The 20,732-nt window shown below is 34.9% G+C and overlaps 3 protein-coding genes across 5 annotated transcripts; all 3 read left to right on the top strand.

Annotated features, from left to right (window-relative positions):
• The first annotated feature begins 1,972 nt into the window (after window positions 1-1,972).
• On the top strand, window positions 1,973-7,490 carry LOC7495997 (probable WRKY transcription factor 3). The gene is made up of 4 exons (XM_024588647.2): window positions 1,973-2,794; window positions 3,891-4,621; window positions 4,706-4,864; window positions 6,893-7,490. Exons 1-4 carry the CDS (start codon window positions 2,369-2,371, stop codon window positions 7,173-7,175), a joined length of 1,599 nt encoding a protein of 532 aa, XP_024444415.2. The 5' UTR covers window positions 1,973-2,368; the 3' UTR covers window positions 7,176-7,490.
• Window positions 7,491-8,030: 540 nt separating this feature from the next.
• LOC7495996 (cyclin-dependent kinase C-2 C) lies at window positions 8,031-14,500 on the top strand. 2 transcript variants are annotated; one of them, XR_002978650.2, is made up of 9 exons: window positions 8,031-9,224; window positions 10,348-10,632; window positions 10,818-11,135; window positions 11,580-11,807; window positions 12,068-12,165; window positions 12,600-12,705; window positions 12,855-13,316; window positions 13,447-13,571; window positions 13,795-14,500. XR_002978650.2 is itself a non-coding variant. In XM_024588646.2 (9 exons), exons 1-9 carry the CDS (start codon window positions 8,751-8,753, stop codon window positions 13,800-13,802), a joined length of 2,112 nt encoding a protein of 703 aa, XP_024444414.2. In that variant the 5' UTR covers window positions 8,031-8,750; the 3' UTR covers window positions 13,803-14,500. The 2 variants fall into 2 exon arrangements, 1 of the variants encoding a protein (XP_024444414.2); XM_024588646.2 differs by having other exon boundaries at window positions 13,439-13,571.
• Window positions 14,501-18,347: 3,847 nt separating this feature from the next.
• Window positions 18,348-19,308, top strand: LOC7484553 (CASP-like protein 1C1). Of its 2 annotated transcripts, XM_002324041.4 has the most exons (3): window positions 18,348-18,624; window positions 18,739-18,841; window positions 18,977-19,308. In XM_002324041.4, exons 1-3 carry the CDS (start codon window positions 18,458-18,460, stop codon window positions 19,199-19,201), a joined length of 495 nt encoding a protein of 164 aa, XP_002324077.1. In that variant the 5' UTR covers window positions 18,348-18,457; the 3' UTR covers window positions 19,202-19,308. The 2 variants fall into 2 exon arrangements, with proteins under 2 accessions (XP_002324077.1, XP_024444130.2); XM_024588362.2 differs by having other exon boundaries at window positions 18,348-18,841.
• The last annotated feature ends 1,424 nt before the right edge of the window (window positions 19,309-20,732 follow it).

Raw genomic sequence — 20,732 nt, 5'->3', positions numbered from 1 at the left:
CCTTCATCTACTCTACCATGAATATGTAGCCATGCCATTTATAAATCCACCTACTAGTCAAGTTAATAAAGCTATCTAGTTCTAATTTAAGGAATTTCAAGTAATTAAATCTTTTGGCTCATGAATGAAAAGAAAAAAAAAAGAAAAAAAAATGATTGCTCTAGACCGAATAGATTTAATCTCAAATTTGTTAAAATCTAGTTGTATAGATAATCCACGAATGTTTGGAAACGTGGGTCAATCAGTGTTTTTAAAAAATTAAAAAAAATATTTTTGATAAAAATTAATTTTTTTATATGTTTTGGATTGTTTTAATGAGTTAATCTTAAAAATAATTTTTTAAAAATAAAAAAAAACATCATTTTAATACATTTTAAAATGAAAAGCACTTTGAAAAATAACCGCAACCACACTCTCAAACAAATAAAAAAAATATCATATAGAAAGATATTGAAATAACTCCTAACACCGCATTCTTTAACTAAAGAATGCAATCTAGAAAATAAAATATAAAAAGCTTAATTTATTTTTAAACCAAGTATACTTTAATCCCTTAACTACTATCAAATGATTACCTAATTAACCCCACTATTCAAATTTATGATTAAAAGACTTCTAGATTCTTGTTTTATATGATTCTCACGTAAAAAGTCTTTAAAGTGATGGTTCGTTGGGTAATGTATGTCCAATAAATGAAGGACTCAATTGAAAGTATTTTTGTTTGAGAATTCAATTGGGATTTGAGTGATAATGATAAACATATCCTTTTATAATTTTCCCTTTAATTTTTTAACAAGGGAATACTTAAGAGTATATTTATAATTATTTTTTAAAATGTTTTTTATTAGTATTTTTTATTTTTAAAAAGATTATTTTCAATATTAGCAGATTAAAATAATTTAAAAAAATATAAAAATTAATTTTAAATTTTTTTAAATTTTTTTTATAAAATACTGTTTGGAAATTAATTTAAAAAATCACCGAATTCCACCGTCAAATCTAATCTCTCTCTCTCTCTCTTTTTTTTTTTTGCTTTTTCATTTGTCAATAATTGCGGCCTTTTAGTTCTCTTTTGTATCATTGTTTCAATTTAACCAAACTCAAAACCAATTGTACCTTTTCTTTTCAGCAGACCACCATTTTGCTGTTAAACTCAAAATTCGACTACTTTGTTAGTAAAATTTCGACTACTTTGTTTCACGGATGAATTTTTTTAATACTTTAAACTCTAAACTAAAATTTCTTATATAAAATAAATTTTTATTAACATTAGTGTCTGGGTTAATTTACATACACCTCGACTAATCTCAAGGGTCCTGAAATTAACGACCATGTAAGCCTTTAGTAGCCATCATATTAACAACCATAAGACTCGAACATGAGATTAGAAAAAAAATAAATCTCTTGATTTTAAGTTTTTACCACTGAGAACCTATTAGATGGTTTATAAAAAGTAAAACTTTAAATGGATTGATGGTGTGTTAAGTGAGAAATACAAATTAAATTCTTTTGAAAAGTTTTTTTTTGAAATTCTATAGATATTAAATATTTTGATGGATTTCTTAAACAATAAAAATTTTATAAGAAGATTTGGTAATTTTCCTTTATTTTTTTTTTTAAGATTCTACAACAAATGGGGTTCTCACTTGCTTTAAAAAGTATGCTTATCATGTCATTACTTGGGTCAACGAAGAGCAGTTAGCCATTTTTTTTTAAAAAAATAAATAAATAAATTCTATGTCATAGCTTACGAGGATCTCACAAACACTATTTAGAGACATGTAAACTTAGCTGTTAGTTATGATTAAGATAGCTGATGTTTTTTAAAATGTTTTTATTTAAAAATTTATTAAAATATTATTTTTTTATATTTTAAATTTATTTTTGATATTATTAAAAATAAAAGAAATAATTTGTAGAATTTGTTTTTATATTTTTATAAAAGTTTTTTTATACTTAGGAACCATTTTGAGGCTTCCCCACGAAGTTTTGCCTGAAAAAAAAAATTACAGGGAAAAGGAGAGAGAGAGAGAGAGATATGGTTTTCAATTCATTTGGGGTCCGTGGACTTTCCACTGAATTTCAAGATAGCACGAAATCCCTCGAAAAGCCAGATAGATAAATACGTGAAAGACACTGAGATTTGTTCTTCTTCTTCTTCTTCTTCATATGGTTCCAGACAAACAGATAGAGACAAGGCTAGAAAGAAAGCAAGAAAGAGTTAGGAGGAGGAGGAAGAAAAGGAGTTCCAGTTCTTGTCAGATTTCACAGGCAATAAAAACCTAAATAGAAATCATACAAGAAAACAAACACTACTACAATTAGCTGTCTTTCACTCCTCTTTACCAAGAAAAAAAGAAGAAGAAGAATGGCCGAGAAGCAACAAAACCTCACGACAGCACCAGCACCTGCAAGGCCTACAATAACTCTTCCACCAAGACCGTCCATGGAGACCCTTTTCACAGGTGGCTTAAGTCCTGGTCCCATGACTCTAGTCTCCAGTTTCTTCGCTGATAGCCCCTACCCTGAATCAGATTACCGTTCTTTCTCCCAACTTCTTGCTGGTGCTATGGCTTCTCCAATTGCCAGCCCTGCTTTTTTCAATGACCATTCAATACCCAGCAACAATACTAATACTGCTACTGCTACTGCTACTGCAACTTCTTCAAAAGATGATGGTTTTAGGCAAAGCAGGCCTATGAATTTGGTAGTGGCTCGCTCTCCGTTGTTTACTGTCCCTCCTGGGTTGAGCCCTTCTGGTTTGCTTAACTCTCCTGGCTTCTTTCCTCCTCAGGTACTTTGTTTTTTATTTTTCCTTTTTCGATCTATGAATTTTCGTGTTTGGCTTATTATAATGGTTCTTTGGTAAGGTGAGGTTGTTGGGAAAATGGTAATTTTCTGATTGGATGATGATGTTCTGCTTGCTTTAATTTTGCGTGTGAGGGTGTTTTTAGCTTGAGTTTATATGTGGTAATTTATAGAAAAGCCTTGAATTTTTTTTTTAAAAGATTGGGAAATGTTAGCTTATTACTTGGTGCTGCTTGTTTTCTTGGTTCACCTTTCAGGTTTGTTTAAAGAGAGGGATGTTAGTTTGTGTGATGGTTGATTTGTAATTAAGGAAGGGGTTACATTTATGAGCTTGAATGATACTGAATTGAATTATTTTCTTATTAGAAAACTTTATTTTGGGATGCAATATAGTTTCAGAATGGAAAGGTTTGTTAGGTGTTTTGATTCTGAAAAAGGATCATTCAAAATTTGTTATTTGTTGCTGGCTAGAACATCTGGACTGAAAAGTAACTAAGTCACTTGATAAAAATCATTTTCTGTTTCATACTCTAATGCCTGAAACCAAGCGAAGTGTTATCTGTTCCTCATCCAAATTGTGGCCGACACTTCTTTCTATTGCCTTAATCATCAAAGGTCTGATTTCTTGTGGTTTACTTATCATTATTCTCTATGCTCTTTCTCAAATGAGAGTTTTGGTGTAGCATAAGCTTATCTTGGAGTTCAAAATTTTTGGTTGGCTTGGCTAGTTGGGCTGATAGGAAAACATGATCTGGGCTAATAATTTGATTAAAAAAAAAAACCTTGGCAGCCGGATGAGATATTGGTTTACCTGTTCTTTTGGTTGAGCACATAACAGTTATTTGGAAACTCGTGGAGTGATCCACTGGTGCAATCTATATGATGGAATTGAAAATTTCTTGAATTTTTTTTCAAATACCAAATCTAGAACCTTAGAAAGAGATGGGCTTTCCACTATGGATGCTTGTGTGGACATTTTTGCAGTATGGGAGTATATGGCATGCTGCTGATGCTTGCTACATATTACTGCAGCAGTGACCAGTGTTAGGTAATCAAATATTTATACCTCTGTTTCCGTGCAGAGTCCCTTCGGAATGTCCCACCAGCAGGCCTTGGCACAGGTTACAGCTCATGCTGCATTACTCGCCCAATCTCAAATGCATATGCATGCTCAGTACCAGCCTTCTTCATTAACAGCACCAACTGAGTTATTGACACGCCATCCATCCTTTAACCCTGGTGAAGCTTTGCAACAGCAGCAGCAGATGCCACACTCAACCTCTGACACCCAGAATTCCGTGGTGGAACTGACAGAGTTTTCTCATTCTGAAAGGAAATACCAACCTCCTGCTGCTGTTGATAAACCTACTCATGATGGCTACAACTGGAGAAAATATGGGCAAAAGCCAATTAAGGGTAGTGAATATCCAAGAAGCTACTACAAATGTACACATCTAAATTGTCCAGTCAAAAAGAAGGTTGAGCGTTCTAGTGATGGCCAAATTACCGAGATCATCTACAAAGGCCAGCACAACCACGACCTGCCTCAACCCAACAAGCGTTCAAAAGATTGCAATGATTCAAATGGAAGTATCCATTTGCAATCTAAGCCTGAAGTTGGTTCACAAGCTCAAGCGGGCAATGCAATCAAGTTGACTGAAACATTACCTGCTCATTCAGTAATTGGGAGGGATCAGGAATCTACTCAAGCAGATCCCTCAGAGCCACCTGGACCCAGTGACAGCGAGGAAGCAGGTGATGCAGCTGTGCAAGAAGAAGAGAGGGGTGATGATGAGCCAAACCCAAAGAGAAGGCAAGTTTAAGATGTTTCACTGTTTAAAATCATGCTTTCTCTTCTTCTGATAATTTTCTGAGAAAATTTATTCTCGGAGTGCAGGCAAGTGGATGTTGTGACATCTGAGGCAACTTTACCTCACAAGACAGTCACAGAACCAAAAATCATTGTTCAAACGAGAAGTGAAGTTGATCTTCTGGATGATGGCTACAGGTGGCGCAAATATGGCCAGAAGGTGGTCAAAGGGAATCCTCATCCAAGGTTGTTATTGCTTTACTTATTTTTGTTTATGTTCTTCTACACTATCCAAGTGTATCCTAGGGGCCTTTCTGTGAGCACAATACTTGCACATTACATTGTATGTGTCATCCCAGATCCAGCTGCTAGCCCTCTTGTCAATTTAAAATACTCAAAATATTTGGAAGGGTTTTTCATCCCCTCTAGTTGTGTGTGTTTGTTTCTTTTATTATTTGAAAAGGATATAAACTCTAGAACAGGAGAGGGTAGTTGTGTGTGTTTGTTTCTTTTATTATTTGAAAAGGATATAAACTCTAGAACAGGAGAGGGTAGTTGTGTGTGTTTGTTTCTTTTATTATTTGAAAAGGATATAAACTCTAGAACAGGAGAGGGTAATATCTAGTTACGGTTTCACTAAATTTATGTTACTAAAAAGAAATTGAAGAGAGCAAGCAAGCATTTTTTTGCATGAAGTGGCTGTCAAGATCCCATTTGCAGCCCTGTAATTGCAAACCAGGATGTTTACTTTTGCTTTAGAACCATCAGGGAGAAAAAGTTGTGCTTATATTACAATTTTTTTTTAAAAAAAAAACAAGACCAAAAGAAAATTGGTTTGACATGAGTACCTTAAATCTTCAATTTACAAGCTGTATGCTGATTTTTAAAGTAAAAGGTAGAGGATGGTGGTTTAAACTTTGGGTTAGAAAATTGAATCAAGTAGCAGATGCAAGAGAGGGAACTAGCTATAAAGATGATCCTTTTGAAGCATAAAGGATGCCATGCTTGAAAATAATGGCTGCTATGGCAATATATAGATGCCACTAGAGGACCCTGTTTTGATGGGTTTTAACACAATGAGAAAATGATATTGTATTAAATAATGATGTTACATAAATGGTGGCGTTCGATACTCAAAACCATGATTGTGACTCAAGCAATTAACTTGGTGGCTAAGTTTGAATTTCAGAAAATGGAAAGAAACCAAGGGAGAATTTTATCTGTGTTTTCTATATGCTTTTCATAACATCCATAGTAGCTTGCAGAACATTGTTTGTCTGGTTCATGACAATTAGTACAATCCTTCAGTTTTTTCAATGCTGATCTGAGTTAGGCCACCTTTCAGCAGATTTTTTTCTAAATGATTTGACTGCATGATTCTTATTTATTTCATTTTGGAAATTAATTTGTTAGTTAAAGCATTAAATCCTTTAGCTTCCATTGTATCAAGATATTCAGGTTTCAGAGAGGGAAAATTTTGAAGTGCAATCAAAGTTGCATAGCATTGTTTTTTTCTCTTATCATGATTGATTGGAGTTAAAACTTTTACAAAGCCGTATTTCTATCACAGGGGTTGCAGTGAAGTTATTTCTGATTTTTATCTGGTTCTGCAAAGAGCCTCTTTTGCTCTTAAATCATGTGCTGTTGTCAATTTTCTCATACAACTGGGCCATATGCCTGTTTCATCTTTTCTGTGGCCGACTTTAGTATTTATGTGTTTGTTTTAGCTCAGAATTTCTTACATTGCTTCATCTTTGATCCCTCTTGGTAATTAATTTGTTAGTTAAAGCATAAGACCCTTTAGTTTTGGCATGAAAATTATTTTTGGTGCAATTAACTAAGTCTGGGAATTTTTTAGTATACTTCTTTCTTTTTATTTGATACTTTTTATTTGCTTCCTGTGGAAATGTTACGAGTACTTGTGACTTGTGCTAGGGGCTTGGGTGGCACCTCTCTCCAGGTCCTGGCCCAGAGAGAGTTATGTTTACCTTAATATCCTCATTGATATTTTTCTTATATGCCTAAGTTGTTTGTTGCTCTATAATTATCCAAACTCCTACACAATGCCACGTTGATATTATTCTTATAGGACTGTGTTGTTCCTTGCTCTAATTCTTTTGAGACCCAGCGCAATGAGATTCCAAGAATCCACTGTGGTCAGTATAACTGCTCACAGCTGTTGCCTGTGATGATTCAATCAAATCTTGGCATGATTTCCAAGATACTTCATAACTTTCTGTGAGGACACTACTGATGCATTATTTATGTCCCCAGGAGTTATTACAAATGCACCAGTGCAGGATGCAATGTTCGTAAGCATGTTGAGAGGGCTGCAGCAGATCCCAAAGCCGTCGTAACTACATACGAGGGAAAGCATAACCATGATGTCCCTGCTGCTAGAAACAGCAGCCATAATACAGCCAACACTAGTGCATCCCAAGTGAAACCTCAAAAGGTGGTGACCGAAAAGCATCCCTTGCACAAAGGAATGGAGTTTGGCAACAATGACCAAAGACCAGTGCTTCTACAGCTAAAAGAAGAAAAAATTGCTGTATAAAATACTCTGCTGATAGCTGCTAGACAATTACGAGGGTAATTCTTGCCAACTAACATGGTACAAAGAAGAGACATGGAGAAGAAAATAATTATTTGAAGTTGTGAGAATCCAGCGATAATGGTTTTGTTTCTGTTTTTTGTTACATTTTTGGGATAAAATGCAGTGATGATAGTTGCTGCATCTGTTGACCATGTGTCAAGAAATGTTGGTTGTACACGATTGATTCTGTAAGTGCTGCTGTATATGATTGATTGTTCACGCCCAAGTGAAGATGAGAATAACTAATGCTTGAAGATAATTTATCCTTTTTGTGCATACCATCCTTCTCAGTGACCATGCCAAGCTGTTGCCTGACAGTCCCCAAGGGATTATTGCTGCTGCGTTCAAAAGATTCGTCGAAATCTCTACAACTTTAGGACTTGAGATTCACTTGAAAGTATTAGATTCAAACAGTGATGGGTGAGATGGGATTTAGAGATGGAAAAGAGCTATTCCTACTTGTGTGTAGCCATCAATGGAAATTTTAAATGGCTGAGATTCCTCCTAATAAAAGTGGAAATCACCTATCCAAATGGAAACCCTTTTGCCCCCTTGCCCTCCTAAAGAAAGCGTTACGTGCATAATCCGCTTCTATATTACAAACCACCGTTTAATTGATTGGTGCGGTGGGCTCTTAACTAATGCACTATTCTGTGCGGGCCAGAGCATGCATCTATGCAAATGTCAAGAAAGAAGAACAAAAACCATAATCATCTCTTCAATTTCATCAAAGAACTATCACCCATGACCACCAGCTCTCCTGGTGGCTTTGTTTGTACATGTTCGAGGATGGTAAGAGAGAAGAGAAGAGCAAAAGGATAGGGAAAAGAGCTACCATCCATAGCCTAATCCATTAACTCTTTCTCAAATTGAAAAAACCTCCCCCGTTTATCTCTAGATTTACCCGGAGAACATGCACACTATAGGAATAGTAATGGTTTTTATTGGTAGCTGTGAATGGGAGTAGTGGGCTGCAACCACTATAGGAAGAGGTCATCCTCTCACATCCTTCAACGTCAATGAAAACCTAAACACCAAACCAAAGCAAATAAACTAACAGAAAATAATAACAGAACTACTCCCCCAACCTCAACGGTTACATTTCATCCTCTCTCTCTCTCTCTCTCTCCCCCCCTCTTCTTAGTCTTGGTTTCTCTTTTGCAAAACCAAAGCCAACATACATACATGCATGCACTTTCTCTCTTGGAAAAAAGAAAAGGAGAGAAAAGAAAAGAAAAGAAAAAACATGAACCAAATCGGACCCACGACCACAACATTCCTGTCTCTCCCTTTAATCTCGGAGGAGACTCATTTCTTTGACACGTTAACACAGAAATCCTACGCAAATCTCGCAGGTTACACAACACACAACACTCCTACATTTCCCAAAAATAACAACAAAAACTCTGTTTTCTCTCTGTTTTTCTTCTTTTTTGGATTGATTACTAATGGGGTGCCCTCAAAAGTTTTAATCTTGAGGTAATGTGGTAGTGACCTACAGAAAATAAACCCATTTTCCCGATCTGGGTCGGGTTAATGGGTTGCATTTACTCCAAAAGGGCGGTGTCTGTGGCCGCTGCCACCCCTGCTAATCTACAACCACCATACACAGCGACTGTTTTTGATCTTGCCTCAGAAAATCCATCTGGATCATTGGATTTTGAGCAGAATCACTTCAGCAAGGATAAAAAAGATAAAAGCTATAATATTTATAGAAAAAATAGCTTGTCATATAAAAATGGTGGCCATAATGAAGGGGGGGTGATATATGAAGATCAACAACGTCGTCGTCATCATCATCAAAGTAGCAATCATGGAAACAATAAAAATTTGAGGAAAAGAGGGAGCTCTGGTAGTGGATCAATTAGTTTCAAATTGGGGTTCTCAAGTAGGAATGTTGGGGTTGAACAGGTTGCTGCTGGATGGCCTTCTTGGCTTAGTGCTGCAGCTGGTGAAGCCATTCATGGTTGGGTGCCTCTAAGAGCTGAAGCTTTTGAGAAATTAGATAAGGTATTTTATAATGCTTGATTTATTTTCATTGTTTTTCAAGGTTTTTATGATGATTATTATTTGATTTGGTTTTAAGTGAAGAAACATAATTGTTGTGGGTTCTTGTAGATTTTTCATGTTCTATTTTTCTTCATTACATCTTATGGTCTCCATAAATCAATTGCATCATGCTTTTTGTTTAGTCATTGATCATGAATTTTATTTAGTTTATGTGGTGGCTCTTTACTTGCCCTTTGGTGGAACATCCTTAATCTAGTGCTAGAATATGGCTGGGCCTGGTAGATGGTTTTTGATAAAATTAGTTTGGCCGCGTTGGCGAGTGGGATCAGCTATTCAGCTAGAAGATGAAAGTATATGTAGAATTTTTTATTAAAAAAATTGGTCCAGAGAAGCCAAAGGGTGGTGATGCTTGGCGATGCTCTTTCGAAGGGAAAAAGGGTGTTCATGGAATTGAGAGAGAATTAAAGGTCTCATGCTTCAATTAAAGCATGTGACAAGAAGCTGAGATTGAGAGAATTGGTCAAGTTTAATGGTCTGAGTCCATGCTTTATTCTTGATGCTACGGAGATCGAAAGAGAATTATAGGTGATTGGTGCTGTCAGGTAATAAACTTTCTTTAGGTTGACAATTCAAATTGTTTTCCTTTGGCAGCAACCCTGCCTCAAGGTTGAGCCTTGAGGCATATAAGCCTACTAAGTAAGTTATGATATCACTGGACAATAAGATTGTGGGATCAGTTAAGGCATGAACCTCAATTTCTTGAGTAATAAAATAAACTGAGCCTTGAGGAATAAGCTTGGATATGCATCTCTGAGAAGTTACTAGGAGGCACAAGATTATAAGGAGCATGAATAAATGCATATATACACTGCAAATATATTAAGATGCGTAATGAATACCAGAAATAGATTTATGATTGAAATACAACTTGAATTTGCACCCACACCCAACCTTAAAAGTGGAAAGTCCCTCTGCTATCTGTTGTCCGGCGACTAATGTTCCATGTGACGGGTGCTTCACTTTTTCCTTTTTCGATACTTGTGCTAAAATGAGTGATTCAGTTCTTATATTTTGATCATTTTTGTAACTCATAATAGTTATTCACTCTAATCCATGAATTTAGATTGGACAAGGCACTTACAGCAGCGTGTTCCAAGCACGCGATGTTGAAACTGGGAGGATGGTTGCCCTGAAGAAGGTTCGCTTTGACAATTTTAAACCAGAGAGCATTAGATTTATGGCCCGTGAAATAATGATTCTCCGCAGGCTTGACCATCCAAATATTATGAAGTTGGAGGGAATAATTACTTCTCGATTGTCGAGCAGCATTTACCTCGTGTTTGAATACATGGAGCATGATCTTTCTGGACTGTTGTCTTCTCCAGATATCAAGTTCACTGAGTCACAGGTAGGATAGCATTCTATTTATTCATTTGATTTGTGAGGATATGTTTCAGGATATTATATACAATTGCTCTAACACAAATCAGAGTCATTTCTTCTTAACCATCTTCTTTCTTTCATGACACTGAACATATCCTTATTTTTCTTCATTTAATTGCCTGACAAGTTTAATTTGACATTTCTTTGCAGGTCAAGTGCTATATGAAGCAGCTATTATGTGGAATTGAGCACGTCCATTCACTAGGTATAATGCACCGGGATATCAAAGCATCCAACATTTTGCTAAACAATGAGGGAATTCTGAAAATAGGAGATTTTGGATTGGCCAATGTTCTTAATTCAAGGAACCAGAACCAATTAACAAGTCGTGTGGTGACTTTATGGTATCGTCCCCCTGAACTTTTGATGGGCTCAACAAGTTATGGTGTATCAGTGGACCTGTGGAGTGTGGGCTGTGTATTTGGTGAAATCCTCTTTGGGAAGCCTCTACTCAAGGGGAGAACTGAGGTAACATTTCAATCCTACAGATGTTTTTGTTAAGCAATGCATGAATCTAAAAATTGCAAAGATATGTAACGAATTTAGTGTCCCTTAAATCTTTTTCTATCTATAACCTCTGGTTCTTCTCATACTAGGCCCTAAAATAACTCCTGAAGTTATATCTGCACTGTTGCTTTCTAAATTCCACTGTTCTACACAACTTCAAAAGTTCTGTTTGCCTACCCTTACTAGCATTTGATGAGAATTAGGGTGAAAAAGAAGAAACTGAAAATATTGGAAGTACAAATATGCATGGATATTATCTTTATCAAAAAAGGCAAGCACAATTTTCTTGAGTTCAAAATGGAAAAACCAGATATTCAACGTATATGGATGGCATATTTTCATCGTTTCTTAATTTATCATTTTTGGAAGTTCAATATATTTATCATTTTTTTTTTCAACTTGCAGGTTGAACAATTACACAAAATCTTCAAACTTTGTGGTTCTCCTTCTGATGACTTCTGGAAACGATCTAAGCTTTCCAATGCTACCATGTTCAAACCCCAGCATCCTTATGAAAGTTCTCTTCAAGAGAGGTGCAAAGATATTCCAGCAGCTGCTTTGAACCTGATGGAAACTCTTCTTTCCATAGAACCAGAAAAGCGTGGGACTGCCTCCGCTGCCCTTTTGTCTCAGGTTTCCCTAACTAAAACCAATCCTCTAACCCTTCAGTTTCCAGATTGAAGATCTAATTTGAAAAATAATAGTGCCTTTGGCTATTGCAGTTTCTGATGTTTCAGAAGCCTTTGCTTTTCACTTTTGAATGGTGTTCTCCCTATGTTTTTCAGATTTTAGAACTATGAAAACCTTATAGACTGAATCAATTTTACAATTTTTTTTTTCAAAAATTTGAGCCATTCACCTTTTCTCCTCTTAGATTTCTCCCCTTTTTCCAGTATTTCAGAACAACGCCATATGCATGTGAACCATCAAGCTTGCCACAGTATCCACCTAACAAAGAAATGGATGCCAAATATCGAGAGGAAGCACGAAGGTATACACTTTGTTACACTTTTGTGTGTGGGTGTGGGTGTGGGTGTGGGTGTGGGTGGGCGGGGATACTGGCCTTTTGAGTGAAATTGGTCCTCCTTCTGAGTGCTGAGTAAAAATTCTCAATCATGTTGGTTTTGCTTGTATTAAAGTTCCTTTAATTTGTTATGTTAACACTGTGGTACAACATTAACAGTTTAGGAAAGCTGCTTGTGATTTTGTCAATTTTTCTGTTAAATCAGTGACCTGAGAATTTTGATCCTTGATTAGGCAGCTAAAATGTAATTCGCATGCTTCAGTCTAAACGCCCAACAGCTTTTAGTTGTATCTGCAACCAAGGAATTATATTTCCATGGGATAAATTCAGCTCTATGAACTATGCGGTTATGTGAACAGGATTTTGATATGTTTGCCACTGAATAACTGTTGTGCCTCCAGGAAAAAGGCTGGTAGTAGAATGCGAGATCCAGGACTCCCAAGAAAACCAAGAAGAGTTCATCGGACATTCCAGGAACAAAACTTCAATAAATTTGCACCAAAGGAGGTCTCTCCCCTCGCTCTCTCCCTCCCTCCCTCTCTCTCTCTCTCTCCCTCCCTCCCTCCCTCCCTCCCTCCCTCCCTCCCTCTCTCTCTCTCTCTCTCTCTAGAGAGAGAAGTGAGCTAGTTCCTGATACTTTGTTTTTGGTTATGCAGGAAGTGAAAGATAACTCTGAATTTGTTCGTTTGGCTAATGATAATAATGCATACGCGAAAGGAAGAAAAGGAGCGAGTAGAGAGCAAAATTTATTTTCTGATACAATCTCAGAGACAGCCCAGGCAACAAAAGGACACTATTCTTTCACAGGACCAGCACAAGTCACAGCATCAAGTGGCTTTGCATGGGCAAAGACACGGAAAGAGGATTCTACATCCACAGTATCTTATGATCCATCTGTCTCATCAAGTCAAATAAGTGCTGAAGATTCATCAAGGTTCAACTTTGCAAACAGCTCCTTTGACTTCACGAAGGCAGAGAATGGGAGAAACAATTTCCTTGAGGATTCTGCCAAGCATGTGATGCAGAAGCAGCATAACCAATCTGATCCCTTTGATTCTCTTAATGCATCTGAGGCATACTATTTTAATGATCTCAACAGAACTGAAGATGCAGTTGTGGTAAGAAGTAATCTGATAATGTGACATCAGCCCGTGAAATGTATTCTCATATTTTAACAATTTTTAGAAATAACTGAGCAATTTCTGGTGTTATGACTAACTGCATTACAATAACCTGGTAGGACCACAGTAAAGAAAGGGAGAAGATTGAATTTTCAGGCCCGTTGTTATTCAGACCAAATAAAATTGAAGAACTCTTGCAAAGGAATGAAAGTCAAATACGTCGAGCAGCTCGAAGAACAAGGTTGGCTACGGGTGAGGATTCGACATCTGTATCTTTTCTAGCAAAGCCTCTGCAGTCGGATACTTTGAGAATTAGATTCCTGAGATTATTTTTATCTGCTACAAGTTAGAAATATTTGCATGTTGAAGGAACTTGCATATGCTTAGCTCATATAATCCTGAATGCCAAGACTAATTTTCCTCTAAGCTCCAGTGAAGTATGAGAAACTTAAAGATTTTGGTTTTGCTTTTGCAGAAATGTGATGCAAGGATTCTACGATTGGCAAACCCTTCGATTCCTTCAAGCAGGCAGTAAATTGTGCAGAACTCCTTGCTAACTCGGGAAAATCATAGGCCTTGTGTCTTTTATAGTGCTTTCTATTACTCTTGAGTTCAAAAGAATTCTTCTTTTTGACGTATTAGTGTACCTCCTTTCCTTAGGTTTTAACATGTGTTCAAATCCACAAATTCCACAAAAAACAAGGGGTTTTGAATTTGTACTGGACCAATCACATATATAATGGAGAGTAGTGCCCTTTTCAACCAAAAGAAAGGAAGAAAAAACAAAGAAAAAGCCTTGTCTTATGTATACGGTTTATAACACAACAAATGACGCAGAAAAATCATGCTTCCTGCCGGAGTTGCTCGTAGAAGTGATACATGGAATGTTGGCTTGTAAGGGGAAAAAAGAAGTTAATTGTAGCCCTCCCCCATTACATGATTCTAATAGAGGAAATCAGAGTCATTAGGGTTCTTGCTTCAAAGATGAAAGCCATCAGGTATTCTTTATCTTTTCAAGTTTTGAAAGAAGCACCAAATCCAGCAATACTCCCTTGGACTTTAGCATTATATATTGCAGATGTAGAGATGTGTTGTGAAGAGACATGAAAAAAGTTAATTACCTCTTTGTTAACCTGTCTTCATTCAACCAATGAAAGATAAGACACATGAGATGAAGATCAGAGCTCTTTTTCTTCTTTTTTTTTTCTTTTTCTTTTTGTGTTTAGATTTATTAGGTCTGTTGAATTTTAGACTACTTTTTTTTTTTAGTTTAACGTGGGTGTCCGGGCCAGCTTGCGCGCACCTCGACTAATCCCACGGGCCCTGAAGTTAACGACCATGTAAGCCTCCAGTGGCCATCATATGAGCAACCACAGGGCTCGAACCTGAGACCACAGAGGGAGCAAACCTCTTGGTCCCAAGCTCTTACCACTGGGCCACCACCTAGATGGTTGAATTTTAGACTACTTAATATCCTAGGTGTTTGCACATCCATAGAGGTCAGCCAAGTTAATGAACTTGCAAGAGTCTGCGGGAACAAAATGCTTGTTTGATTCTTTTATATATTTATTGGCACAATTAAAGACGGCACACACATCATCAAGTTAAATTCTTCAGCAAAAATTAACCTCCCTTTGGATTAACTGAAAACTTGTGAATTTTGTTGATGAATCCTCTAAGATTCTATTAAAGTCGTATCAGAACCAAAAGTGACGTGTGTATCTCATGAAAAACATCAGGATTGGGTTTTTCACATATGCAATCTTAGGCTAGAGAAGTGACTGGATCACTAAGTCACGAGTTTCCCTGCAAAAAATTTTCATATCAAGATTAGAGATTCCCTAATATTTAAGTTATTAAATATAGGAGGAGTAAAATATATATTGAGGGAGTGAAAGGATATCATTTGTGGGATACTATTGTCCTAGTATCAATAAAGATGTGATATTTAAAGAAGATAAAACACAAATGAAAAAAAAATGATAGCACTTTAAAAAAGACTATAACAATTCAGGTGGAAAATATTCTGAATCATATTTCTTTTGAATATAGATCAGAGCATGAAGAATAGGAACATATAAATTCTAAAACTTCTGAAGTTTGATGGTCAATCCGTGAAAGAAGACCACCAGCTTGACACTCAGAATATGTTATTGAGAGCAACATTGCATATTGTCTTCTAATAGAATATAAAGATCCATCCTTTTTTTATGAAGTTACAAAAGGTACAAATACATTCATGTGGATGACAACAATGCAATAAGAGATTGAAGCTCTACACAAAAATAAAACTTGGGATTTCGTTCCTCTACCACAAGGAAGGAAGGCCATCAGCAACAAATAGGTTTACAAGATAAAGCGTGATTGAAATGATCAAGTGAAGTGTTATTGTGCAAGATTTGTGGTAAAAGGATATGCTCAGAAATAAGAAATAGATTTTAATGAATTATTTTACCCAGTGGTATGACTTAAAACAATCAGAGTAGTCTTGTCGATGTGTGTTATATTTGATCTTTATTTAGAGTAGTTAAATGTGAAAATTGCATTTCTTTATTAAAAAACTTTAAAAATATATTTATATGATTCAATAAGAAGGTTTTGCTGAAATAGGCAATGAAAACTTGGTTTCCAGATTGAACAAAGCTCTATATGATCTCAAACAGGTGCCTAGGTGTTGATACAAGAGATTTGATTCCATTATAATTAGTCTTGGGTACAACAAAATCATTTCAGACCATTGCATATATTATAAAAGTTTGAAGAAGAAGGTGATTTTATCTTTTTATTATTATACGTGGATGACATATTGGTAGTAGACCCTAACAAAGATCGATTCCATGAATTAAAAGCACAATTGGCTAGGGAGTTTGATGTGAAGGACCTAGGGACTAATAAACAAGATTCTAAGGATGTAAATTCATAGACACGAAGCAACGAAGCAAGTTGTACAAGACTAAAGTATGTCTCTTAGCAACGAAGCAAAGAGGATGAAGATGTTTCGAGTAACGTATGCATCAACAGTTGAAAGTTTAATGTTTGTCATGATATGTACAAGACTAAACATTGCACAAGTAATAAGAGCAACCAGTCGATACATGTCAATACTATTAAGAAGATCTTGAGATACATCAATGGTATCTCAGATGCTGTATTATTTTATAAAGGATCGAAATTTACTATTAGAGGTTACATTGATTCATATTTTGCAGGTGACCTTAGGAAAAGAATATCCTCTTCTGGATATGTATTCACAATTACAGGAGTTATAAGCTAGATCTCTAAACTATAAATTGTTATGGCTTTATCCACAATAGAAGCTGAGCACATGACAACTACCCAAGTTTGTAAAGAAAAAATATGGCTAAGAAGACTCATGAAGGAGCACAACTTGTGCATAAACAAGAGAAGATTCCCTTGTATTGTGGTAGTCAGAGTGTCTTGCATATTGCAAGGAATTCAACGTTCCATTCAACAACAAAACACATAGATGTCCTTTATCATTTTACGAAGTTCGCAAAATGATGGAAGATAAAAATATAGATTTTCAAAAGATTCACACCAAGAAAAACCCAGTAGATGCTTTGACCAAGCCAGTCAATAATTATAAATACATATGATGTAGATCCTCCTATGATCTAGCAGAAACATAAGCAACAAGAAAATGACAAGTATAAAAAGACAAGAAAAATCACATATGATCAAGTGTGAAGACATGATTAAAATCAAAGTATTCAAGTGGAAGAATGTAATAGCATCTCATTCTAATGGTTAGCATTGAAAGTTGTCTAATAATTGATAACTTTAAGACTCTGTTTGTTTTTGCGTTTCAAAAACGCTTTTAAAAAAAATTAAAATTTTTTTCTTTGATTCAAATTAATATTTTTTTTTAGTGTTTTTAGATCATTTTGATGCGCTGATGTCAAAAATAATTTTTAAAAAATAAAAAAATATTATTTTGATATATTTCTAAGTAAAAAATATTTTAAAAAGTAATCGCAAGTATATTCCTAAACATTATTAATTAAGTGCATCATTTATTGATATGGTGGTGCACCATTTGTCTTCTTTTAAGAAAGGATAGGATGCCGAACCTACTACTCGTGACTTTCAATGCACCACATACAAGAAAAAAAATACAAAAGTGAAGGAGTGGAATTCCAAACATCATTGTGAAGTATTTGGGAGAGCTAGAGAGATTTTTAATTGTTCTCATATCATATTAGTGTGGATATAATTTTCACATTACTTAATAAAAAAAATTATAATTGCTCATAAATATAGCTAGATAAATTTAGGTGAATCACTTGTGTGTTTTTTTTTTTTCTGTTGTGTATTTTGTTTTATATGCATCCTAGCAGTGTGCCTATTATTATTATTATTATTATTATTATTATTATTATGTTAAACAGATAAAAACGTTTTTTTTAATATATTTTCTCAACAGATGCACGCACGCACGCAGGCAGCTCTACGTCTGTGTTAATTTTCACCCTTTGGCTTCCAGCTCAATCCAATAAGCCGAAAACAAAAATGGAAAATATGAACCAAATAATAAAAAATCCATATATCATTAAGTTTCAGCCGTATGAAAATGTCAAGAAAAGGAAATAGACTGAAATATCTTTGCCCCTCGATCAAGTAAATATATGGTGTGTGTGTGTGTGTGTGTGTGTACAATTTTTTTGTAGATATACGAAACCCTAGTTTCACCTTCACATTTTACAGAAGGAAGCTGTCTTATTCTCAGAAAAGAGAGAGAGAGAGGGTATTTGCGAGAGCCGTCCCTTCAGTGGTAAGTTGTTTCTTCCCCTAGAGTTTTGTTTTTTTTTTTTCTTGTTCTTATTTCTGACGGCATTAACTATATATGCTGTAGTTATTTAATTACTTCTTTTTTTGGCTAATAATCATGTAGGCATATGAACTCATGAGATTTTGACTATTCTCACTAGAATTACATGCCAATATCATATAATTGGTTGGCTAGCTAGGGTTCCCTCATCTCATCACTATCTTCAATCTCTGAATTTAAATGAACAACTTTAAAGTTTTAAGTTCAACGAACTTAAAACACATATAATGCCAAGATTTTCCTGATTAATTAAGCGTGAGTGCATGGAAATATATATTTTGCAGTCAAAATGGGTGATGTAGAAATACCACCACTCGTTAAACAGATTGTTCGAGGTCTCAGAGGCTTAGCTTTTCTTGCCACTATTCTTGCAACTAGTTTCATGGCTGCAAGCCATGAAAGAGCTATCTTCCCTTTCGATTACAAAGCAGACTATACAGATCTCATGCTCTTCAAGTACGTTACAACTACATATATATCATTTCTAGTTTTCTACTACTTTGTAGTTTGTTTTTGGTCCATGCATGCTCTCTCTAATCTATATAAAAAAAAAAAATCTATGATTTTCAGGGCCTTTTTGGGTGCAAACATTGCCGCAAGCCTTTACAGCTTTTTCTTTGTATGCCTTCCTCCGAAGAGCTTGCTCTGGCGATTGGCTATTGTTTTAGATGTGGTAACACTCTCTTGCATGGTCTTCTAATGCATTTTTTTTATTAATTTATATATTGGCATGAACAAGTATAATTTAATTGGTCTTTACAGTAGTAATAATTTGTTGGATATTTATATGGTTTTTCTCTCTTGTAAGATCATGTTCGGACTCCTTGTTGCAATGGATTCAGCAGCTATAGCAGCTGCGTATCTGCACAAGCATGGAGATTCTCAGGCATTTTGGCCACCAATCTGCAGCCAAGTGCCCACTTACTGTTATCGCGTAATTTTAGCTATATCCATTGGATTCGGTGGAGTCTTCATGTTCCTGCTGATCATCATCATTTCCATCTCTGTTATCTTAAATCCTCTTCTCGTCTAGTAGACTCATCATCATAACTATCTTTCTTGCATAAATGTACATTTCCTACTAGTAACAATATGGTCTCAGTGACCTCTGACAATGGAACTGTTGGGTTTTTTTCTTCTTTTTTGGAGAATTACTTGTTACGATTATTGCGAGTGCTTCATGTTCTCTTCTCTTGGTACCAATCACCGTTGTAATTCTTTATATATATATATATATATATATATATAGAGAGAGAGAGAGAGAGAGAGAGGAATAAGAGAAATACAGTAAGAGAAATACAATAGCCCAAGCAGCCATACAATACTGTGAATTGGAAAAGTATTTTTATGAATTTGCTTTTCTTAGAAAAACTAGCAAAGCTTGCCTGGGGGAGTAAAACCATCGTTTACAAGGGATTTATTGGGTATTAACAAACTAATTAGAGACAAATTAGTTTTTATATATATATTTTTTTAAGTTTAGTGAAATGATATCGTTATTTTATATTGATAATTTTTTTTATTTTTAATTATTGTTTTTTTTTAGTTTTTATATATGTCTCTAATAAACTTGTTTTTCTTCTTCTTTAGTGTATAATATTGATAATTTATTTTTTATTATTATCTTTTTTTGTATGCTTTATTTATTATTTTTGTCTTTTTCTTAATTATATTATTAAATTAACCAAACCTATTAATCTCAGTCAAGTTAATAACTTCAATTTTAGATTTTATTTACTTTTTAATAAATATTTGTGTCATTTGAATATTTTTTTACATTAAAAAAATAGCTTGGCTTATAAAGTAGTCCATCTAGCTAGTATAATTCTAAAATAATAAGCTAATCTTAATCAATTTAAAAAATAGAATAAAAAAATTCATTGTATAAAAAATGAACCATATTCATGCATTAGATGAAAAGTTAATTCTTTGGAAACCAGCGGCATCTTGGATTTTGTGACAACGTGGCTTCAATTTTTATTTTATTTTTTCAAAATAAGATAAGATATTTTACAAACATTTTTTTTAAAAAAAATAAAGGGTTGTTTTAATCTTATTTAGTAAATTAACACACTTTTTGCCATGTAATACTATAATTGTGATATAATTTGTTGTTGTTATTATTATTATTATTATGACAATAAGACTATTTCAGCCCTAGTGAGTACCATTGCAACGTGGCTTGGCGGTACCAAAAGTCTTGCAAGCAGAAGATGGCTTGTATTTGTAAAAGATGCAAGCAGAAGAGCAGTCTGGAAACCGTGAACATGGCCCTAGGCAGCCTGCTAGTTTCAGTTGCGCTGCTACTTGCCACCATTAAAATTTTATTATTAGGCCCAAGATGACTGTAATATATATATATATATATATATATATATATATATATATATATATATTATTAAAAAATTAACAAATGCAAATAAAAATAATGATGGAATATTTTTATCGATAGATTGTTATAAATTTTACCAATAAAATATCTTCCACTATATCCATTGGTAAACACCAACATAAATATTTCGTCGATATATATTAGGGGATGATAGTGGGAAAAGGACTTAAAA

The sequence above is a fragment of the Populus trichocarpa genome, chromosome 17, assembly GCF_000002775.5.
Source record: "Populus trichocarpa isolate Nisqually-1 chromosome 17, P.trichocarpa_v4.1, whole genome shotgun sequence".
Classification (NCBI taxonomy): Eukaryota; Viridiplantae; Streptophyta; class Magnoliopsida; order Malpighiales; family Salicaceae; genus Populus; species Populus trichocarpa.
The sequence above is the reverse complement of the archived record's forward strand: the minus strand, read 5'-3'. Positions and strand labels throughout refer to the sequence as shown.